Raw genomic sequence first — 24,468 nt, forward strand, 5'->3', positions numbered from 1 at the left:
ATATACATCCTATTTGAAAGTAACTGAAGGAAATTTGTATTTTAATAATAAGACATATTTTGTTGGATCCTAGATCGCCAAAAATCCCTTTATTTGCATGTATTTCTCGAGCATAGAGATGGAACTAGCCTACTATTCATTTTAACTATAACAGGTAGGTACAGAGTGTTCCAAAATGAGTATACGGATTTTGAGGCTTTGTAGCATTTATTACATTGAACTTACAATTATATAACACATCAAACGAAAGAGCAGCTCAAACACCTTTCTTCGCATACCTGTGCGCAAAGGACTGGGTATGTAGCGACCAAGAGTGACTGAAGAACGCGTTGAACGACTGAGAATCTTTCACGCGCAGCCCAAGAAGTCGGCTTAGAAGGCCAGTCATTAATTAGCAAGACCTGTGACGTCTGTGTGGAGACTTTTAAAGAGACACCAACAGGTACGTCCTTACCGTTTGCAGGTGTTACAAGCTCTACGTCCTACACATACGTTTTATTTGCAAATTTTGCAATGACGATATTCTGTATCGTGTCGTCCTCAGTGATGAATCAACATTTCACCTAAGTGGATGTGTGGACACACTTGATGTGCGTATATCTGGGTCTCAGAAAATCCGCACGAGATGGTACAGTTGCATGCAGACTCGCCCACTTCGTTTTTCTATGCCATATTCCGGAGGAAAGTTTATGAGCCTTTCATTTTCGGTGACGTAACAGTTACTGGTGTTTCTTATCTTGGTGAAATAGAGCTTTGGCTCCTCCCTCGATTAAAAGAACCTGAACCACAAGAATTTATTTGGCAGCAAGATAGACCGTATCCTCCCTGGCGTACCTCAGGATGCACTTGGTTAGACGGACTTTGTATACGACCGCTGAACTGGCCGCAAAAGGGCGTGCGAGAGCGCTAGTTTTGCATGACCTCCACGTCCACGCACGATCTGAAGCGATGCGATTTTAACCTTCTGGAGTTCATAAAAACATGTGTATGTGCCTCCGCTACCCTATAATCTACCTGACTTTGGACACAGCACTGTTGCAATAATTACTCCAATGTTCACGGTTTCGGAAGAACTTGTCCATTGACTCGATGCGTGAAGGAGTGGTGCTCACATTGAACACTTGTAAGAAACACTGTTAGAGTTGCTCTTTCATTTGATGTCTTATCTATAATTATAATCTGAATGTAAGAAATGCTACAAGGCCTTAAAAGTTGTACCTTTATTTTGAAACAACCTGTATTTTCGCCACTACGTAAAACCAATTGTTTGAACGCAAGCACGCGTACTCGCTCTGTTCACCGACTGTAGCACTAACAGTCGCAGTGAAAGTGTTATAAATATGTTTAAAAGTACTTCTTGAGTTGTTAGCAAATTAGCTTAGTGGTTCTCTTCTGTGCTGCAACTACACTGAACGGCAAATAGCAATATTTCTTTTTCATGTCAGTTGCGTTCCCTGAAAAATTGAGGTTTATTAGACGAAATAATGGTTACATTTTCTTCCCCTGATTTAGCTACACTCTTAGCACTACTCGCATCAAAATTTTTTTACGGGTGATGCTTGCAAGCGCTACCAAGATATCTAACATGTAAGCCAGAAAGAGATATGGTTAAAATGGCTCTCAGCACTATGAGACAAGACATCTGAGCTTATCAGTCCCCTAGACTTAGAACTACTTAAAAATAACTAACCTAAGGACATCACACACATCCACGACCGAGGCAGAATTCGAACCTGCGACCGTAGCAGCAACGCGGTTCCAGACTGAAGCGCCTAGAACCGCTCGACCACAGCGGCCGGCCCAGAAAGAGGCCAGTCTTTTATCTGAATCGCCTCGAACATACTTACTGCCCGTAGAGACAGATTGGCAAAACAAGGTAAAGAACAACCGTACAATAAAAATAATTTTTACCTCTTTTACTCTTAAAACTAGTGTTTCTTTGATAGCAAGAAGTCTATAAAACCTGTTAGTGTTCTCTGACACCGAGCACATGTGCATCCTGATCTGGTTTCATAGCATGCTTTTGCGAGCCAGCGCATCACCTGAAAGTATTTAATATCCTACTCAAACCGGTGTAGCTCAATTAAAGTCATACATAATGGAAGAATCTTCTGTTTGAGGCCGCGCGGTGTAGCCCTGTGGTCTTGGCCGTCTGGCCACGGTTCACGCGGCTTCCGCCGCCGGGGGTTCGACTCCTCCCTTGGGCATGGGTGTGTGTGTTGTCCTTATCGTAACTTAGTTTAAGTAGTGTGTAAGCCTAAGGACCGATAACCTCAGCAGTTTGGCCGCATGGAACTTAACACAAATTTCCAAATTTTCTGTTGGAAGCATCAATCTTTACAAGGAAGACATCAGCCATGGTGCTAAGCATCGGTTCAGCTACTATACTGACCAAGTACTTCCGCCATACCATATGTGTGAGCCACTAGTAGCTAGAAGGCCTAGATGAAAACCCTCGTAGCATAACCGTGCTATCACTAGACCGAGTACGTCCGTCTTTTATACATCTAGCAGAAAGTCGTTCTCTCTTTTTTTGTTTTATTTTCTTTTATTTATGGTAACTGGAGCGTTGCAGATCTTGCGCCTGCATTTTCTTCATACTCAGCGACCTCGGTTATGTGATGAACATATTCCACTCTCTGTACACCTATACAGTTCGTGCCTCTACAGCTCCCTATAATATCATGGAAAGTTCTTAACACAGGTCGAGTTCATCATCCCTTTTCTTTTAGCCTCTATTTTTCATACATAACTTTCGTTTGCCAATTATGCGGAGAATGCCTTCATATCTTGCCTTACCAGTCTACTAAGTTTCCAGCATTCTCCTGTAGCACGACATTTTCGTTCGATTGTTTTTTTTTCTGATTTTCTCACAGTCCATGATGCTCTTCCAAGCCAAGCCGTGCTCTAGGCGCAGATTGTCACAAAATTATTCCTCATATTAGTACCTATGCCTTCTATGTACTCTCATACGCGCGATACATTTTAATGCAGAATTCATTTTAGTTATTCGCCGTCATATCGCATTGTTTCCATGTTGTCTCTAATTAAGAATTATCATTTCCTCACTACTTACGAACACGCTTTCTGACTGTCTGTAGATGGATGCAGATGGTTGAATTGTACCGACGTGTGTGCTTTGCAACATTTGGTCTTTCCACAGAATTAATCTCCATGTCAGTTATCCCAAAATCAGCCATACATTTTTCTTTACAGAGTACATAATGTTCATGTTCTTGCTACAGCCGTGGACATCCAAAGCCCTGCCGTAGACTACATATGATAAACATTATTTCATGTTTTCTTGACGCTTCTCTCTTCGGTTTGCAAGTATGGCCTTACGGCGAAATTTGTTCTAATACTCTTTGTCAAAATCGATAATGCTGGGAACATTATAGTGTCTCAGTGGGTATCACTGGCCGAATAACCGAATAATATGCGCCAGTAACCCCAAGGTAGAACGCATGACAAATGAAATGACGCGTTTTGTGCCATGTACAAACGTGGCACATGTGTGACTCGGCGAAAATACAATTGATTCAGCGTTAGTAACGTACCACTATATCTCCTTCGGGCGATGAAGAAGTTTGTTAATATTAATCAACAGAAGTCTAAAAGGTGTTGTTGGGTATATCCTTACTCGTACACCAATGTAAAACGAAAGTGGAGCTTCTAAGGTGTTTAAAAATTTGAATATCGATCCATCTTTACTTTTATTTTTTCCGAGGATACACTACCATTCAGGTAATTGTGGCTGAAACGTCAAAGGCAATAAAGGAACATTGCAGGTTGTATATTTAACAACACTATCTGTTGTAATCTGGAAGAGTAAAGCTGGTAGTTACTAGGAACTATCGAGTCTATAGAACACTATTGGAAGCTTCGACGGTAAACACCTCAGAACTGAAGCTCCACTGATACTGGATCAACAATTTACAATTCCAAACCGCGGTATTCATAAGTAGAAGGATTATTTTTATCAACTGCCGTCGGGAAGTATAGACCAAACAATGCTGAGAGAGTAACATGTAAATGTCATGTGACTAGGGCCTCCCGTCGGGTAGACCGTTCGCCGAGTGGAAGTCTTTCGATTTGACGCCACTTCGGCGACTTGCACTTCGATGAGGACGAAATGATGATAATTAGAACAACACAACACCCGGTCCCTGAGAGGAGAAAATCTCCGACCCAGCCGGGAATGAAACACGGACCCTTAGGATGGACATTCTGTCGCGCTGACGACTCAGCTACCGGGAGGGGGCTTGAGAGAGTACAAAAAAAAAAGTTGGTCCGGCAAAGCATTCTTGTTTTCGAAACATACATCATTCCCGGAAGAAGACTGAAAATTTCCAAAGTATTTTACTTTGGATGAAGCTTTTCCTTTAACGAAGCACATAGTGAAACCTTATCATCTTGCACAGGCAACTGATGGAAAGCGCATTTGTACTTAGGAAGTACCTATGAGAAGAAAGTATGTGGAATGTTCCTTTGATATGTTGGTGTCAAAGATCCGGTTTGTAAATATCAGTAAACTCGCTACTCTTTTGTTTCGTGGCCTTATATCAAGGCATGATCTAGTATATTCTACGTCATGTGTCAGGATAATGTAGACCACTCTGTAGAGAACTCACGTCAGTGCTCTAAATAAACATAAGTCTAACAATATTGCTACAGAGCTGAGAAGAGGACTGTTTAGTTTCTTTCTTAGCCCTTGTGGAAAATTGTTTTGGTAGTTACATAGCGATAGGATCTGAGATCACAGTATATCCACCGAATTAGAAGATCTAACGGTAGACCTTTTTTTTTTTTAATGAGAAAGCACCTAACATATTCCTGTTTAGTTTTACATTTTCCTTCTCTTGCACAACTAAATTATATGATTTTCAATTACTGTACCTGTCAATAATATTTCGCTTGCAATACTTTTCACCAATTTATGTGATTGTTGTTGTTGTTGGATACAGCACTGCTGTGATCATAAACACACAGAAATTTCTCCATACGACCAATAAAATGAGTAAGGTACTTAGGATCGTCTCTCATTTTCCTGGGTAACCAGGCAATCTCCCAAGGAATGCAGACACTTTCATAAACTGTCAACTGGCGTAGTCGTGGCGCGTGGCGGAAGTGGAGCACGCTGCATTCGTCTCGCAGTGGCGTGGTACGCCATACTGCACACTGACTTCGCGTTAGACTCGTAGGTGCTGTTCCGGAAGACAGTGTTCTTTCCACGTGAAGTTGGGGGCTAGACGTATGCCTTGTGCCACGTCACGCGCCAAAATACTTGCTACATCACTCCCTTTTGCCCTCTGCCTTACACAAATTTAACGTTACGGTATGTATTGTGATTTTCAGGTGATATAGCAGCAAATCACTCTAAAGTAACAGAAGTGATATATAGTTAAACCCAGTACGGAAAGTGAAGAAAATGACATTCAAATTTCACTACTTACTAAATGCGAGTCATTTTTGCAGTTAGAACGGAGCTTCAGTGACATTATCAGCTGGCAGTAATATGCTGTGAGATGTTAGCATGAACTCATCGTAAGAACTCATAGTAAGCATTATCATTCAAAATACTCTTTCTATCAATTCTCCAGTGTCTTGGAAGAGCACCTAGCTGATTTAAAGGTAGTCATAGAGAATATTCAGTGATAGGCTGTACGCATTTTCACGCATTTCTACACTCAGCGTGTGTGTATCAAAGAAATGCTCAACAACCTGCTTTGCGTGGTCCACCAAGAAACGCGTCGTGCATCTCTGGCAACCTTACCAAAAATGATCGAGAAGGGCGCTACCCTCGCCAGCATACACTTCGGGTGGCGATCACCTCTCTAAAGTTTGTTTATTCTGAAGGGTTCTTCTGAAATGTATCTTCTAGCATACCTTGTGCAAGTGAAATAGCTTGGGGTAAATCTATCTGGTAAAGGAGTTATACATCACTGCGGTTCGTGTGTAGAATGTCTTTTCAGATGAAGATGCAGCTCTGCGTTCCCTTCGAGGAAGTCCCAAATAAACGGAGAAACCACATACGATACCAGGACAATCTCTTAGAGAAACGAAAGCTGCTGCGATACCCCTTTCATTTTGTGACATGCAGCAAAGCCACAAAATTGTTACATGTCGGATATAGTTCGATCTTCGGGAAGGAATCGGCAGCAGACAGGATACAGCAGCCGTAGAATGATCAGCAGTGTCCGTCTGAGGAACTCTTCGAGATTTCAAAGTACAGGATGGGGCAAGTAGAACTGGGCCGGTACAATTCCAGAAAATGCAGAACTGACCTGATTACATAAGATGCTGAAAGGGACCACAATTCATCTCTTAGCACTCTTGGTCCTTCGTCAGCAAGTTGCTGAAGGCGGATAGAAATTGGACTTTTGAAACTGAAATGCTCTGCTGCTGTTGTTGAAAACTATGAAAGTTGAGGGCTCCCCACACAAAGTAATCGTACACTGACAGATGAGGTGGCCTATGTGGACAGGTAAGACTGTGACCAGACTGAAGTCCGCTAACGGCTCTGTCAAGCGTGAATATTGTCTAAATGTGCTCTTGCTCCTAGGTTCCGCCGGCTATATGGGCAGTTTCTCAATCCTGTAGTAAGTAACTGTAGGTCTTTTCCTCCTACGTTAATGCTGCCACAAAACGTTTCAAAATGTTGCCAATAAAACGCGCCAAAGGCTGCATCTGATGAAAGAAGATGGTGCCAATAATGCGGCGTGCAGACACTGCACTCAAGACCCCAACCTTATGACCATGCAATTGTGTTTCGTGGAAGTTATGCAGATTCCCCGCTGCCCAGAACCTGTGCTTCTCTGAGGTGACGTAACCATTCAAGGGAAAACAGGCTTCATCGCATAAAATTAACAGATCCATGTGCAAGTCATTCATTGTTATCTCAGTGAACAACCAATCTCAGAACTGGAGGCGCTGAGGAGAATCTACTGGTTTTAATGCATGAACAACAGACACTTGGTACGAATGCTTGCGGAGGTCCAGGTGGAGCATTCGTTCGCATGGTCGACATGACACGCAGGTCTCTTGCGACAGGCGTCAGGTTCATTTGGTAGGACTGTGAAGCATTTTCCGGTGAACTGCAGCCACATTTTCTGGGGTGCTGACGTGTTTCATGGTGGTTTCTGACTCGTTCAAGTCATATCCTGTCTGACGCCATTTTCGGACTCATTGTTGCATGGCACTCTTTGCTAGCACTTTGACACCGTTAAACTTCTGATTCAATAACTGATCACACCGTTTCCACGACTTTCTTGTCACGTAACTTTCTACAACAGACTACTGCTGCTCCACTGTGAGTACTGTCGTCCCCATTGCACCGTTCCACTGACGCTGGCACGGCCCGCACTATGCTCTGAGCATGTGTGAATCACATAGCAGGCGTACACGTGGTGTGGTTATATGCATACAGTCACGCCATGTGGTGTGGGTTATATGCATACAGTCACGTCAAGGGGTGTGGTTATATGCATACAGTCACGTCACAGGGTGTGGCTATATGCATACAGTCACGTCATGGGGTGTGGTTATATGCATGCAGTCACGTCACGGGGTGTGGTTATATGCATACAGTCACATCACGGGGTGTGGTTATATGCATACAGTCACGTCACGGGGTGTGGTTATATGCATACAGTCACGTCACGGGGTGTAGTTATATGCATGCAGTCACGTCACGGGGTGTGGTTATATGCATACAGTCACGTCACGGGGTGTGGTTATATGCATACAGTCACGTCACGGGGTGTGGTTATATGCATACCTTCGCGGCCAGTCGTATCCACTCCACCCGGGCCACTTTTATTCCCCACACTCTCTATTAGCTCACAATAGCTACTCGTTACGGTCGGTTGAGATGATGTGAGAAATATGCTAACGACGTAGAAGCCTAAGACAGTTTCCTATCAACTCCTGTATAAATCAACAGTGCTGAAAAATATAAGAAGTACACCAAAAAGTAATCCTGTCAATTCATCAGTTAACGTCGCAAGCAGTGCATCGCCAAATGCAATTACAGTAAGGAACTGAATACCCTACGAAGCTACCAAGATGCTAGATCAAAAGCTACGACTCAAAGGGCTGATTTCCTTTCCAGTGGATCTGGCGTGGCGTTATTTGATCTGAATCTACTTCTGCACTCCGAAAGTCACCTTACGGTGAGTGCCGGAGGGTACTTCTGCTACCAACTGCGTTTCCGGCATGTCCTACTTCATTTTCCTCAAAGGTAAACCTCCATACTAGATCTCGTTTCTTTGATTTTCTCGTTGTGATGATTTCGCGAGACGTATTAGGGAGGAATATGTTGTCCGATTCTTTTCGCGAGCTACTATTTCGGAATTTTAATAGTGAACCTCTCCATGATACACAATGCGTCTCTTGCAGCGCCGGATAAACGATCCCATCACGAACTCCCCCTGCCACTCCTCTCTCTCTCTCTCTTTCTCTCTATCTTTCGTCTTCTTTTAATCTAATCTGATAATGGTCCCTCATAGGTAAATTGTAACATAACATTCGCATGCGCTTGTGGTGGCGGACGCGTTGGCTGTGGTACATGATCTCTGGCAAGTGCTATCAAGCGTAGAATTAATGGTATTTGTCAAGTACTCAGCCGAGTTGTTATTCCCATTTTTCGCACAATTTTTTGACTACCGTACCAGCCGTCTTCTTTCGCTGCTGGAGGTATTCTACGACGCTATCCAGTTACATTATTGTGACCACCTATCAAAAGTCTGAATAACCATCTTCTGCTGAGCGGACCGCAAAGAGACATGCATGAAGAGAGTAAGTGAGGTTCTGGAAGGTAAAGACAGGGATGTAGAGCCATGGCGACTCCAGTGCTGTAGCTGTTGTGTTGGCAGAAGAGCCAAGACCGCGTTACGAGAGTAGGCCGAAATGCACGCGCTTTAGTTCACGCAGGCTGGCGTGAGGAGGGAAGGACTATACTGACGTGAGGTCTGGAACATGACAACGAATTAGAATTCAGAAAGCGGACGTAATTAGTTTGATACTTAACTTTAATCCATTAATGATGAACGTCGCTCTTGACGGTACATGATTCGCAATATGATCTGTTCAGAATACATTCATAGGTACTGAATATGGCGCCTTGCTAGGACGTAGCAAATGACGTAGCTGAAAGCTATGCTAAACTGTCGTGTCTGCAAATGAGAGCGTATGTAGTCAGTGAACCATCGCTAGCAAAGTCGGCTGTACAACTGGGGCGAGTGGAAAGTCCACTGGATCTGACGGAATACCAATTCGATTCTACTCAGAGTACGCGAAAGAACTTGCCCCCCCCCCCCCCCCCCCCTTCTAACAGCCGTGTACCGCAAGACTCTAGAGGAACGGTAGGTTCCACATGTTTGGAAAAGAGGACACGTAGTCCCAGTCTTCAAGAAGGGTCGTCGAGCAGATGCGCAAAACTATAGACCTATATCTCTGACGTCGATCTGTTGTAGAATTTTAGAACATGTTTTTTGATCGAGTATCACGTCGTTTTTGGAAGACCAGAATCTACTCTGTAGGAATCAACATGGATTCCGGAAACAGCGACCGTGTGAGACCCAACTCTCTTTATTTGTTCATGAGACCCAGAAATTATTAGATACAGGCTCCCAGGTAGATGCTATTTTCCTAGACTTCCGGAAGGCGTTCGATACAGTTGCGCACTGACACCTGATAAAGTAAGAGCCTACGAAATATCAGACCGGCTGTGTGGCTGGATTGAAGAGTTTTTAGCAAACAGAACACAGCATGTTGTTATCAATGGAGAGACGTCTACAGACGTTGAAGTAACCTCTGGCGTGCCACAGGGGAGTGTTATTGGACCATTGCTTTTCACAATATATATAAATGACCTAGTAGATAGTGTTGGAAGTTCCATGCGGCTTTTCGCGGATGATGCTGTAGTATACAGAGAAGTTGCAGCATTAGAAAAATGTATCGAAATGCAGGAAGATCTGCAGCGGATAGGCACTTGGTGTAGGGAGTGGCTACTGACCCTTAACATAGACAAATGTAATGTATTGCGAATACATAGAAAGAAGGATCCTTTATTGTATGATTATATGATAGCAGAACAAACACTGGTAGCAGTTACTTCTGTTAAATATCTGGTAGTATGCGTACGGAACGATTTGAAATGGAATGATGATATAAAATTGTTGGTAAGGCGGGTACCAGGCTGAGATTCATTGGGAGAGTCTTTAGAAAATGTAGTCCATCAACAAAGGAGGTGGCTTACAAAACACTCGTTCGACCTATACTTGAGTATAGCTCATCAGTGTGGGATCCGTACCAGATCGGGTTGACGGAGGAGATAGAGAAGATCCAAAGAAGAGCGGCGCGTTTCGTCACAGGGTTATTTGGTAACCGTGATAGCGTTACGGAGATGTTTAGCAATCTCAAGTGGCAGACTCTGCACGAGAGGCGCTCTGCATCGCGGTGTAGCTTGCTCGCCAGCTTTCGAGAGGGTGCGTTTCTGGATGAGGTATCGAATATACTGCTTCCCCCTACTTATACCTCCCGTGGAGATCACGAATGTAAAATTAGAGGGATTCGAGCGCGCACGGAGGCTTTCAGACAGTCGTTCTTCCCGCAAACCATACGCGACTGGAACAGAAAAGGGAGGTAATGACAGTGGCACGTAAAGTGCCCTCCACCACACACCGTTGGGTGGCTTGCGGAGTATGAATGTAAATGTAGTGCTAGGGAGTGTCTCTAGACTAGACCTGCCGTGTGGCGGCGCTCGGTCTGCAATCACTGGTAGTGGCGACACGCGGGTCCGACGTATACTACCGGACCGCGGTCGATTTAGAGGCTACCACCTAGCAAGTGTGGTGTCTGGCGGTGACACCACAGTAGCCATCTGCCCTAGCTTTCTCGGCTGGGGAATCATGGCCCGAACAGCCCGATAGAGGTGGTCCCACGGATTCACGATGTGGTTTAAATCCGAGGAGTTTGGTGGACAGAGGTAAACTTATGGTAAACTTGTCCTGGGCTACTTGAACCAAGTTCTTACACTGCGAGCTTCGAGTCACTTTGCAGATGGCATCGTGCCGAGGAAAAACAAGCTGTAAGGAGGGGTGGATATGGTCGCCAAGGAGAGATGCATACTCGTGTTGATCCATTGCACCTTCCAGAATGATGAGACCATCCAGCGAATGTAACAAAACCGTTGTCCAGATGACAACGCTCCCTCCTCTGGGCTGGACCCTTCAAAGGATTGTTGCAAGGCCACACCCAACAAGGGCCACCTGTCTGATGAAGTGAAACGTGTGATTCATCTGAAAACGCCACCTGTCGCCACTGAGTGTACGTCCGTTTGTGTTACTGGCGTACAAAATTCCAGTCTTCGTCGCCGATGAATAGCGGTCATCGTGGGATCATGAACAAAGTGCCTCCTGCGGAGGCCGATATGTAGCAACATTCGCTGAACAGTCGTTCAAGGAGACACTTTTGGTAGCCCCTTGGTTCATTAGGGAGGTCAGTTGCTCAACAGTTGCACGTCTGTTCACCCCTAACCATCTCCAGAGCCATCGTTCACCCATCTCGCCTACGGCATATGGTGCACGACAGTTGCCTCAGTGCAAGTTTAGGATAGCCTCGATTTGCCATTCGTGTTGAATGGCCAGCATGCAAACAATTTACAGACTTAGCCGTTTCCGAAATGCTTCCACCCTTGGCCTGAAAGCCAATGATCATCATGTTTTGGACGTCAGATATTCACTGCGTTTTCGCATCACAACGACTGCACTGTTTTCCGTTTCCCCCTGGCACGTGTTATATACCTTCCTCTGTTAGTGTTGCCACGTCTGTGAGTGATTATTGCACATTGATGTCAAACATAGGTTGTGGTCAGATTACTGTGACAGGACTGTGCATGTTTACTTACTTCCTGGACTTGGGAGCCGGCCGGAGTGGCCGTGCGGTTCTAGGCGCTAAAGTTTGGAACCGAGCGACCGCTACTACGGTCGCAGGTTCGAATCCTGCCTCGGGCATGGATGTCTGTTCTGTCCTTAGGGTAGTTAGGTTTAAGTAGTTCTAAGTTCTACGGGACTGATGACCAAAAATGTTAAGTCCCATAGTGCTCAGAGCCATTTGAACCATTTGAACTTGGGACTGCTGATTACCTGAAGGAAAATTTTCTACTGTGCAGGTATATCCAGAACCCTCTGCTAATTGGTGGCAAGAAATTCGACTTACGGCTGTATGTACTGGTGACGTCATTTCGTCCTTTGAAGATATATTTGTTCAAGCGCGGCTTCTGCCGCTTCTGCACCGTCAAGTACGACACCAGCATCCAGGAGATGGACAACGTGTTCGTGCACCTGACCAACGTCTCCATTCAGAAGCACGGAGTGAGCACCAGCAGCACCAGTACCTTTTTTCTTAAACGTAGCATTTCTTTTCGCTGACTGTTTTACCAGAGATAGTTAAGACAAGTTAAATCAAGTATAAGTAGATTTAGAAGGCAGGCAATACCTACATACGCTTAGCAAAAAATTATGAATGATTAAGTTCAGAGTTCACCGGAATAGATACCTAATGTTTAGGCAATTGGAGAATTGAAGATCGATTAATTGCTGGGCAGGACACCTATTCTGCCAGGGCAATCACAGCTTCATATTATGTTTAAACAGACCCAGTCACTTTCCCCCACGTCCTCACTATTTATGTCACACTTCCATGTCCAGTATTGCCATGAAATTCAATACAAGACAATGAAGTAATGAATTTTACACCTTTGTACATGGTTTCACTATGCCAATGGAATGGAAATTCCTTTAGATTCATTCATAATCATCATTTAGGGACCGATGACGTAGCTGTTTGCTCCCTCACCTCCCACCGCCTCTTTTAAACCAATCAACCGACCAACCATTATTTACTTTTCCAACAACTTATACTTGGTTCATCAGTTATGACGTAGCCTGGCACATTCAGAGACTTTTCAACTACGAGCATATTTTGGGAATATTGAAACATATTTACGTACAAAACTTAGGAAGAACATGTAAACCACTGATTTCTGTATCCTATCACCAATTCAATTACACTGCTTTCATTGTGGGGAACATACTTCATGTAAAATCCGTAAGTCAAACTCAGGGCAACAGGTGAAAAGTGGTGCCGATATTCAAAGTGACAGTTTTTCTAGTTGTGGAAATATTTCTCGGAGTGGACATACACGACTTCTGACCATTTCAATATTCGACAAAATAGCACGTGTAAACACGGTAAGCCCTCTTTACTCTTTTCGTATTTATATTTCAGTACGTCATGCAGTCTGCCGGAATCACAATAATATTGTATCTTTGAGAAGTATAAGAAAATTATTGTGCTGCAATAGTAAAAGCATTTGTATATGATAAACTGTTAAGTTTAGGAGGAAGAAGAGACTGTTGTCCAACGTCTCATCGACAACGACGTCATTAGAACGGAGCAAAAGCTTGGATTTGCGAAGGATGGGGAAGGAAATCGGTCGTGTCGTATCAAGTGAACCACTCCGGCATTTTCTGAAGCGATTTAGGGAAATCGCGGAAACCGTAAATCAGGACGGCCAGACGTGGGTTAGAATCGTCGTCCTCCATTATGCAAGTCCAGAGTGCTAGCTTTTAAGTGAACTGCGAGCTCTTCGCAGGCTAGGTAACAATTTTTCTGACATAATATATAGAAAAAACACAAGTCCTACAAGAGGCCAATCTATAGGCGGAGTACCAATTAAGGTGGGATACGAGCAAGGTAAGGGTCTAGGAACGTCAGGGAACACAGTACTCACTGCTCCAGCGAGTGACATAGGCGTTGCTATGTTCATTCGTTAACGGTGACCTGTGGAGTTTCCATGACTCATGATTCCGATGACGATCGTGGCGATCATGACAGCAAAGTGCCGGTGGTGTCCTCCATACCAGTCAAATTATCGGCATAGTTCTGACTCACTGTCTTGCAGGGATATTAGAAAGGTAGTATAGCACTTGTTTATTTACTTTAAAATAGTATGTCACGGATAGAGCTAATATAGACGATGCTAAACAAAATTACCAGGAACTTGGCGATAGAAGTTACATAATCGATAGAAACATTTTAATAATTTTACTTTCCATTTATATCCTATCAACTTCAGATGTATATTTGCAATTACTTTGATTATGCTATCGCCTGTCATACAAACACAAATTATTAATGTTCTTTACACCACACGTACCTTGCAAATTATTATACCATTCATCCATGCAGATCTACAGGTGACTGAAGCTGGTGAATCCACATCTCTGCTTCCGCCTCTGTACATTTTCTTTATCTAGACTATCAGCGTTCTTTTTCACATAATTTCTTTTTTTTGTTCATCTTTTTTTATTTTACTGAAACATTTTCTCTCCATATTCCAAACTAAACTGGGGAGATTTCGAGTCGTAGTTGGATTTCCACTATCTTGCACTGTTCATAAAAGTAGAAAAGACAGAAAAAAGGTAAGTGAGCCCTCACAAACTATTGAGGTGTTAACTAAAGAGTGAGCACTCATGTTTCCAATGATTAACTAACTTAAATTTACTTCGAAACAGATATACTGTGACAAATCAGTGAAATATACGTAAGTTGGGTTTGACGAACTTGATGCGGTTCATCGACCCACATGTGTCTGTGTTTCAAGTGGTTTCTAAACTCGTTTTAATTACTGCGTGCTAATTATCTATCTGTCTGTCAAAGCATTAACACGCAAACAGTGCCAGAAAAGCATCTTGTCAAACAATTAATAGAAATTCTAAGCAAATGCGTCTCTAAAGACCAAATAAAATATGGTGATGAAGATTCTATCTAAGCATGTCGCCACGTTGGGAACAGAATTAAAACTTCACTAATTAACACTTGCCAGTTCATGTAAATCGTAAATTATGAATGTCGAAGGTAGAGAATGTACATTTAAGAAGTATAATTGCTTGCTGCTGACTTCATTATCATTTGAACGCTGTGTTACGATTCATTCCTTGTACACAATATAAGATAATAATAGTGCATGATCACCAGCACAAATATGTGTAAGTGAAATGTAGAGATAAGATTTCCAGCAACATTTCGTAGTAATTAGTTTTGTAACTACTCTTTGCATAGACCACGGAACTGGTAAGGGCGATATATTTCCTCGTATTCAATACACATTTCCATTTGAATGTAACCCACCGAGGCTGAGAGTTTTGATTTTAACCTTTTTTGTGCCATTCAGACATAAATTTATATATTTTCATGTACGTACATATCTTGGAAACTACTGTGTAGTGCGTGGCATAGTGTACTTAGCATTGTACCACATCTTATAGTTTCTTCACGTTCCAATCACGCATGGAGAGCGGATGAATAACTGCTTAAATGCCTAAGTGTGTCCTGTAATAAGTCTCATAGTTTCTTCATAACCGCTACTGGAGCTTTACTTAGGGGACTGAAGAACATTTATATATTTAAATTTTATAACTAGAATAATGTGGAATATTTTCTTAAATGTTTACTTAAATTACTGTTTAGTTCTAAACTGGTCTTAAATATGTATTAGTGGTTTCTTCAATGTCACTCTCTGATTTTTCTGTTGTAATTTCTCATCCAAATAACCTGTGATAATCAACACCAATTCCAGTGCCACTTTGTCACAAAAATTTATTCCGATACAACTTTTATGTTCTAATATTTTGAATATTGCTACTGCTACAACTTAGTGGAAAAATACAGCCATTGACTCATATTACGGGACTTACTAATGTTAGTGACATTAACCGCAGTCACTGCTTTAAGCAGCTAAAAGTAGCATCAGCATCCTTGACTGAAATGAATACAATTCTAAAAATTCCAAAAAACGAAAGCTCTTGCGTGGTTGATAGAATTTGAAATAGAATCTTAAAATGTTGTTCAACTTAATATGTAATATCCATAGAGATACATGCAATGCATCACTGGAATAGGTAATTTTTCCAGACAGGCTAAAATACGCAATTATTAAACCACTTCATACGAAATATGACAACTTACTTCTAATTTCCTTAATAACTTTTTTCAAAATACTCGAAAATGTAAGGCACTGAGGAGCAGTCGCGCATTTAAGTGGAAACAGTTTGGGTAGCATAAAATGCTTAGGATTCCAGAAAGGTTTCTCGATTAAGAATGCTATTTGTACATTCACTCATCAAATAGCACAAGCCTTGAATAGTAACATGTTGCCAGTGGGTATTTTTAGTGATATCTCCATGGTAGTTCCATGCGTAGATCGATTCTCTCTTTTAACAACTCGAATTTAATGCAACTGATGGCTTTAGGCACAGCTAGTTCGAATCATACTTGACAAACAGGAAGCAGGAGGTTATACTCAATAATTCAGACAATATCTAAAAGGTAGAAGATTTTAGTGACTGGGAATAAAATCATAAATCACGAAGAGAGTCCCATAGGGTAGAATTGTAGGTACACTGCTATACCTCATATATATGAATGATCTTCCACTTAACACTCAACAAGTAAAATTGGTACTTCATGCAGACGATACTAATGTTATCACAAATCCCATTAGAGAGAAGCAGCACAAGTACTGGTAAATTATATTTTACAGAGATTTACTAAGTTTTGCTGTGAAAAATAGACTCTCTGTAAGTTTTTTTTTAAAAAGAAACTACATACAGTTTGGTACAACAAACAAACCGATACCAACAACAGCATATCAACAGGAGTCAGTAAGAAGGGTAGAATGCTCAAAATTCTTGGATGTAGATACTGATAAAAACTAGAAATGTCTGAAGCATATTACTGAGATACTCAAACTGTTAAGTTCAGCTAATTTAGCTTTTTGTATAATTGGTAATCTTAGAAACTGACTTATCACCCTCTTGATATATTTTTCATATTTCCACTGAATAATTTCATACAGGGAAATTTTCTGGTTTAACTCATCACCTAGATAGTAAGTACTAAAAAAGGCGAACAGTAAGAGTAATACCTGGTGTACATCCACTGACGTCTTGTAGGTAACTCTTCGAGGAGCTAGGCATTGCAACTGCACCACCACAAGGACATATTCGCTACTGAAATTCGTCATAAACAGCGCATCAGGTTTCAGAAAAATATTGATGTACATGCCTTCGACACTGGAGGGAGAAATGACGTTTACTAACTACTACTTTAGCTCCCGCTGCTTCACTTGTGAAGACTGTATAGCCTGCAGAGACTTTTTGTTGTTGTTTTCATTCAGTCGAATGTATTTCTAGCCACAATATGATGCTGAATCCAAAGTTTTTGTTAATCATGCCTTTTGAGTTCTTGTGGAACTGACGAAGAAGTGAAGCACCAATATTCATAAATTTAATTAAAATTTCTTTTTAATGTAACGAAATATTTTCTTAAAATTTTTCTGCCTCCATTGCCCTCCCTTAGGGGCTAAATTTCCAGATACACTGAAAGACGATTTTTGTTTGGAAGTGAAAAGTCAAATGTAAGTTGTCATTTATGTAGCCTTAAAAATGCGTTATTAGTTCTTTAGTAATTATTTATTTTCAAAATAATTCAGCCACTATTTTATCCCCTTACGGCTGAATCTCCAAAATGCAAAAATAACGTATTTCTTTATTTTGTGACTGAGAAACCAAATAATAATTTGCGTAGTTCTAGCTTCAAAATGCCGTTAATAGTGACATGCCTTCCAAAAGCCTTTCATTCCTTATTTCACTGCTTTAGAAGGATGATTTCGGACAATCACTTCTCGAGCGATGCCTATAGTAAAGGATTCACACACTCTCTCCAACCTTCAAGTATTTATCCTTAGCTATTTGGGCTGTGTGATGACGAGTCAGCGTATTAGTCTGATCCTATTTTATTGCATTAGGGGGTGAATTTCCAAAGAACAGTGGCATAAATATGTTTTATTACTAAGAAAGAAGGAAAATGCAAATTTTCATAGATTCACCTTCAAAAATGTTTGCACAATGAAATATTTCGATAAAAACTTTCATCCCCCGTTTCACCTCGATAGTAGTTGAATTTACAAAAACACTGAACCACGTATTTTTTTATTTCTAACTGAAGGCAAATTTAAGTTTTGACAGATTTAGAATTAAAAATGCTTTTGTAATGGAACATTTTCATAAAGAGCCTCATACCGTATTTCATTTTCCAGAAACACTGAAACACGTCTATTTTTATTTGTAATAGAGAAATCCAATATGAGTGTTCACAGACATAGCTTTAAAAATACTTTAGTAGTTCTTTAATAACAAAGTATTTTCAAATAAGGCTTTCACCCACTACGTCGCCGTCAGGGGATTAACTTTCCAAAAATGCTGAAACATGTATTTCTTTATTTCTGATCGAGAAACAAGATATCAATTTTCGTAGGCCTATCTTCAAAGTAGCCTTAATAGTGGCTTTTTAAAAAAACGATTCATCCTCCATTTCAACCCCGCTGGGCCTGGAATTTAGAAAAATCCCTTCATGAACGATGCCTACAGTATAAGATGCACTCCTCCTCCAAATTTCAAGTTTGTGTCATCAGCGGTTTGGGTTGGGAGGTGATAAGTCAATCACTCAGTGAGGACATTGCCTTTTATGTACAGAGGTTTTTAATGCTGTCAGTGGATCAGAGAGGAGTTAAATATGCAGCAATAAAAGCTTTTAGCCATTTGGCCAATAACAGAAAATGACTGGTTAATTTAGAATCATTTCTCCTGCACAACTCTTTCTATTCCATTAACGAATTTCCACTTAAAAATTGACAGCAGTAAAAAAAATATAAGGCTCACTCCAAAAGAAATGCACACATTTTTAAATACATCTTTTATTTTACATTCTTGAAAGTTTAACAGTGTGTAGATACATCCCTTAGGAACAATATTTTAATATATCCACATAATTTCCATCACTCTCAACTGCCTTACGCCATCTTGGTACCAGCGCCTCTATATCCGCACGGTAAAATTCTGGACCAACCTGTTGGAACCACTGTTTGGCAGCATGCACAAGGGAGTCATCATCTTCAAACCTTGTTCCACGAAGAGAGACTTTCCGTTTCCCAAAGAGATGATAGTCACACGCAGCCAGGTCAGCACCGTAAAGCGCGTGTTTCAGGGTTGTCCATCCGAGTTTTGTGATCGCTTCCACGGATTTTTGACTGACATGTGGGCGTGCATTGTCGTGCAACAGCAAAATACCCTGCTATTGCCGATGTGATCAAACACGACTCAGTCGAGCTTGAAGTCACATATGCATCAGAATTTATGGTGGTTCTACTTAGCGTGATGTCCACAAGCAAGAGACCTTCCGAATCGAAAAATACCGTAGCCATAATTTTTCAAGCAGAAGGTGTGGTTCTGAATTTTTTTTTCTTGGGTAAATTTGTGTGATGCCACTTCATTGACTGCCTTTTCGTCTCTGCTGAAAAATGATGGAACCATGTTTCATAAGCTGTCACAATTCTCCAAGAAATTCATCTCAACCATTCTTGTACTGTTCGAAAAGTTTGCTGCATGTCGTTTGTCTTGTTTCTTTGTAAGCCACTGTCAACATCCTGGGAACCCACCTGGTACAAACATTTTTTAACGCCAACACTTTCAGTATTCTCCAAACACTTACTTCCCCTACCCCAACGTAGCGTGACAATTCGTTCACTGTGATGCATCTGTCAGCAGTCACCAATTCGTTAACTCACTGCAGATTGTCTGGAGTGTAGGCAGTACGAGGCCTGCCACTCCGAGGACAATCCTCAATATTGCCGTGCTCGCTTTCATCACGTAATCTGCTTGCCCACCTACTAACTGTACTGCAATCGACAGCAGCATCTCTATACACCTTTTTCAACCTCTGGTGGATGTTTCCCACTGTCTCGTTTTCACAGCACAGGAATTCTATGACACCACGTTGCTTCTGACAAACTTCAAGTGTAGCAGCCATCTTGAAGACACGCTGTGACGCCGCCACTCTCGGGAACAGGTTACACTAAGTTTGAAAACAAGCGGGAAGGGTGTATTAAATCGTCCCCTTAGAAAAATTGTACATGACTGTGCTTAAACTGACACTTCATGTTTTTTAGCGCAACGCAATATGACTTTCAGTAATCCCTACAAGAGAATGGCCCTGACTAAATTAACCTATACGTTTCACAAATCACTTACCTCACAAATATCTTCGTTACTCGAACTACTGCAATACAACGATCACCACTACTGCCAACTAAATAAAAGATTCAAACTACTGGAGGCACTAACTACTGATGGGCATAGTTAGCAAATCAAAGATTTTGATAGAGAACAAACAATGTATCTACCTTAATAGTGTTCAAAAGTAATATTATATATAGCAGTTCATGACATCCAGTCTTACAAATTTCTAAACTCCGCCATTTCTCTCCCCACATCCACCACCGCTGGTGGCTCACCTCCAACTGCGCAACGCTACGTGCTGTTTACATCCAGCTGCCGCTGCCCAGCACTACAATGGCAGACAACAATGCAAACCAGCCACAGACTGCACACAGCACAGCCAGTGATTTTCCTACAGAGCGCTACGTGGCGTTACCAATAAACAGCCTACTTACATAGCCCCCATGGTCCCCACAAAAAAGTTTAGAAATTGTTTTGGGCAGTGGCCAATAATGATTTGATTAAATTTTTCGTAATTACAATAACAAAGATATCAAATGCACACACTTATTGATACAATGTTGGTCAAAAGCTAAAATTTTCTCACCGTCCATAAAGACATTCCTGATCATTCATCACAGTAAAATTGCCATTTTTTTTTGTTCTCAAAGTCTGAGCAGTAAAAGAAAATGCACATGGAAGTAGGAGATTTCCATGCTGTCTTGAAGAAGTAGTGTTGTCGTTCCAACGGACAGACAGTGCTCACTCTTGACATGCAAACAGGTAATGGGCCACAACAGAGCAAACCCACAGCAGAGTCAGTCGAAGTTTTGAAGAATATTGGTAGGTATTGGTGGGCCACCAGAGGTACAGACCCACTGCAGTCCTTGTAGAAATAATGATATTGGTAGGCCACCAGAGGTGCAGACTCACTGCAGACCTTGTAGAGACGGCCAACAGCAACCTCTTGCGACTGTGCAGGTGCACAATCTCCATCGAAGAGTCTTGCAGAGAATATAGCAAGTCCATAAACCACCACTTGTGCACTCACAAAGTTTTTAAATTGTCCTTAGAACCAGCAAAGCTGTTAACCAGTCCCTTGCTGAATTGTCAACACACTTGCAAATGCTAGCAGTCCCCTTTTTTCGCATATTTTGCGTGTACTATTACCAACAAAAACGTGTGCAGTGAAATGAAACTTAATTTTAAGAACTGGTGTCTAATTACTAATTTACAACATAAGAATACAATTACAAAGGTACAAAATACATCATTAAAGAACATAACAATACAGATAACATTTATAGTAGTACAAGCTTTACAAAAGAATAGAAATATATAGATACAACAGTGTTACAAGAATTATGACATAAGTACATACATAAAGATCTGAATAACTTTTAAAACATCAACTTCACACATGAGCATTAAAACAAAACAGAATAAACAATGTGTAAACATCTTTACAAAGTAAATAACATATTATTAGAAAAATTCTACAATGCAACTCTCATCAGAAAACACATAAAGACAGGAAGAACACAAATATCCAAGGGTACACAAACACATAGTGGGATAACACAAGAGGAAATGGCAGGGTTTGTTTTCAGTGTAACATTTGGTACTGCAGTCCAACTCAAAACTTCATTCCATAGATCTTTCGTCTTATCTCAACATTTGTTTCCACCAAAAAAATCCTATCCAAACATGCTTTCTGTATTTATATGTTCACATATTTCACATATTTCCAGTATCTTACCTCATTATTTATTTTCAAGAAAATCCTACCTATACCTGCTTTCTGTACATTTTTCGAATAACCTCTCAGTGCATTTCTTCCAATTCATCGCAACTCTTTCTTTTATATAGGCTACCCCCTCTTAAGCTAACTTAAATCTACTGAGCTCAGATGCTAAACTAAGGGACAACGCAACACAGCAGCACAAAACAATTAACACAAATACCAATGACAAAAAAATGCAAATTGGCAAAAAAGCAGCAATATAGGACTTAGAAAAGTAAATGCAACATTACAACTAATATGAAGCAATGAACAGCAACAAGAAAAATAAATCAGTAGTAAAACTAGCTTGAAGGAGTAATACAAAGTGAAATTCAGTAACACTATGCCTGCCAAACAGCAGCAGCAAATGCAATAACTTATATCTAAACATGACAAAGTTCAAGCAGAAAAAATATTACAGCAAAGACAACAATACAGAAAAGGGAAATGTCTATTCACATATTAACATCTATGTCATTAAAGTGGTGCACCACAAAACTAATTCTACAAAAGATATTACCAAGTAGTTGAAAAGAAAATTAAGTATGCAGTTACTGTTATTAATCCCTTCTTATTGTTCTTTCCTTTCCAAGTGCTCATTTTTTGAAGAACGTGGATCATAAAATGTTTATTTAATAGATCTTTTGCAGAAAGTGTTCACATTAGCAAATCCATTTAATTTTATTTTATAAAACCAATGCTGCAACACAGCTGGAAGCCAGATATCAAATGAAATAAGCAACTATGAAAGGCAAAGCATAAAAATATCATTCAATAGTCAAGTGACATTTCATAAGTTAGTAAAAATTATCTCAACTCTCGTAGAAGGACGCTTGTCATTATCAGCTGTGCAGATGTAAGAATGTATCTTTCCAAGTAATGAGCATGTCGTTTTTGCGATGCTTTCTACAAAGGAATGTCAATAGCGAGGATAACGGCCTCTTTTTTTTTTTACCTAATGGCTTTCTTTTGTCAGGTGGCAGTCGCGCAGCTGGGTGCCCACGACGCATTACGTGTAGGTGGTCACTTAACTGTCTTAACGAAATATTTACGACACCAGTTTCCACTACAGTGGCAGTCTCATATAAAAATATTTTCGCAGGTTGAGAATTTGCGTTACAAATGTGTAGAAAATAAAATCCTATAAATATAACAGTGCCCAAAAAATTTTTGCCAGCATAGTGATACATTCACGCATATACACACATTTCATAACTCTTAAAGTACGATTTTCGGTTTCCAACATCCTTTTTCACAAACCAGAGTCCCTAACCACTACTCATTATTCCTTGCTTTATGACACATATACATATTTGTAGACACTTCTTCAATATTTCATCATAATAAATACATATCATAATAAATATTCCTCAACAGCATAATACACATCGTCGTCGTAACATTATTATAACACCTCAGTCAAATCTCAAAAACATGGTAGCTTTCTGCAATAATTTCAAAACCTAAAAAATATTCTCTGCTCATTTCAATAGTGTCATCTACCTCAAACGTACTTGAAAAATCATGATCTCATACCAAAAACATCAGTCAAAGCTCTCATAGTATCACAATGGTTCTGAAAAAAATATGAAAATTTCACAAACTACAGACAAAATACAATTTCATAAGTGTGAAGTTATCCAACCGTGTAATTACGTAAACATCTGTCACTGATGTAGTAAAATAAATATTTGTCTCTCTCAGTTAAATGATCAGATAGCTGTGTAATTCTGTGTTAGAGAAATATGGTACCGATGTGTAAAGTTCTATAAGCAAATACCATATTAGCTAGGGCTCCTTGTGCTTGCCATACACATGGTACACAAAGTAAGCACGTACCCCCCTGAGGATTAATGTAATTATACCCTCAGATGTTACAGATTACAGCAATGGAATGAAATGTATCACGGAAAACCTTTGTATCATTGTACTTCAAATATCTTTAAAAATAAATGTTTTAAGTACAAAATTAATCACTCAAATACGTGTACTGTAGCGCTAAACTGTGCGTCTTGTTGTAAGATAATCTCTGTGGAAGTGTTGTAGTTATCGTCCTCTGTAAGCAAAGTTCTGCTGAAGTCAATGTACTTCCTTTGTAATAAACGAAGTGAATTGCTTTGGGTATATATATCTTAGTTATTACGCTTATTGCCGTGATGAAGGAAGTGCTGTGCTGTAACGTATTGTTGTGCTACGGAAAAGGCTGTCTCATTGTAGCTATACCACAAAAGTTACTACTGAAACATGTTTTACTTTCTAGAATAATTCAAAAAAACTGTGCAATATAAAACAGATACATCACAAAAGAAACATCGTAAATTGTCACTCATTAGTAGCGTCGTGATAAAATCGTGTAGTTGTCACATAAAGTAACCACTGTGTCATCTGGTATCTCACAGAAAGTACTTTAAATCCAGAATGTATCTCCAAGTAAACCAAAATGTTGCATTAAAATCTCATTAGCAGTACCAGTATATGTCCTATGTATGTAAGCCTGATAGTCGTTACGTGATCGTGCAACTAACAAGCAGGAATGTACAAATTTAACACTGTGTCGTCTGTTCA

The 24,468-nt window shown here is 40.6% G+C and overlaps 1 protein-coding gene across 1 annotated transcript in view; it reads left to right on the plus strand.

Annotated features, from left to right (window-relative positions):
- Nucleotides 1-24,468, plus strand: part of LOC126266790 (polyglutamylase complex subunit TTLL1-like) — a 96,547-nt gene that overhangs the window by 38,633 nt on the left and 33,446 nt on the right. Inside the window, exon 5 of the mRNA XM_049971333.1 lies at nucleotides 12,173-12,374. Within this exon, the coding sequence (XP_049827290.1) occupies nucleotides 12,173-12,374 (202 nt within the window). The remainder of the gene's footprint in view (nucleotides 1-12,172; nucleotides 12,375-24,468) is intronic.

Source organism: Schistocerca gregaria, chromosome 4 (assembly GCF_023897955.1).
Source record: "Schistocerca gregaria isolate iqSchGreg1 chromosome 4, iqSchGreg1.2, whole genome shotgun sequence".
In the NCBI taxonomy this organism is placed as follows: Eukaryota; Metazoa; Arthropoda; class Insecta; order Orthoptera; family Acrididae; genus Schistocerca; species Schistocerca gregaria.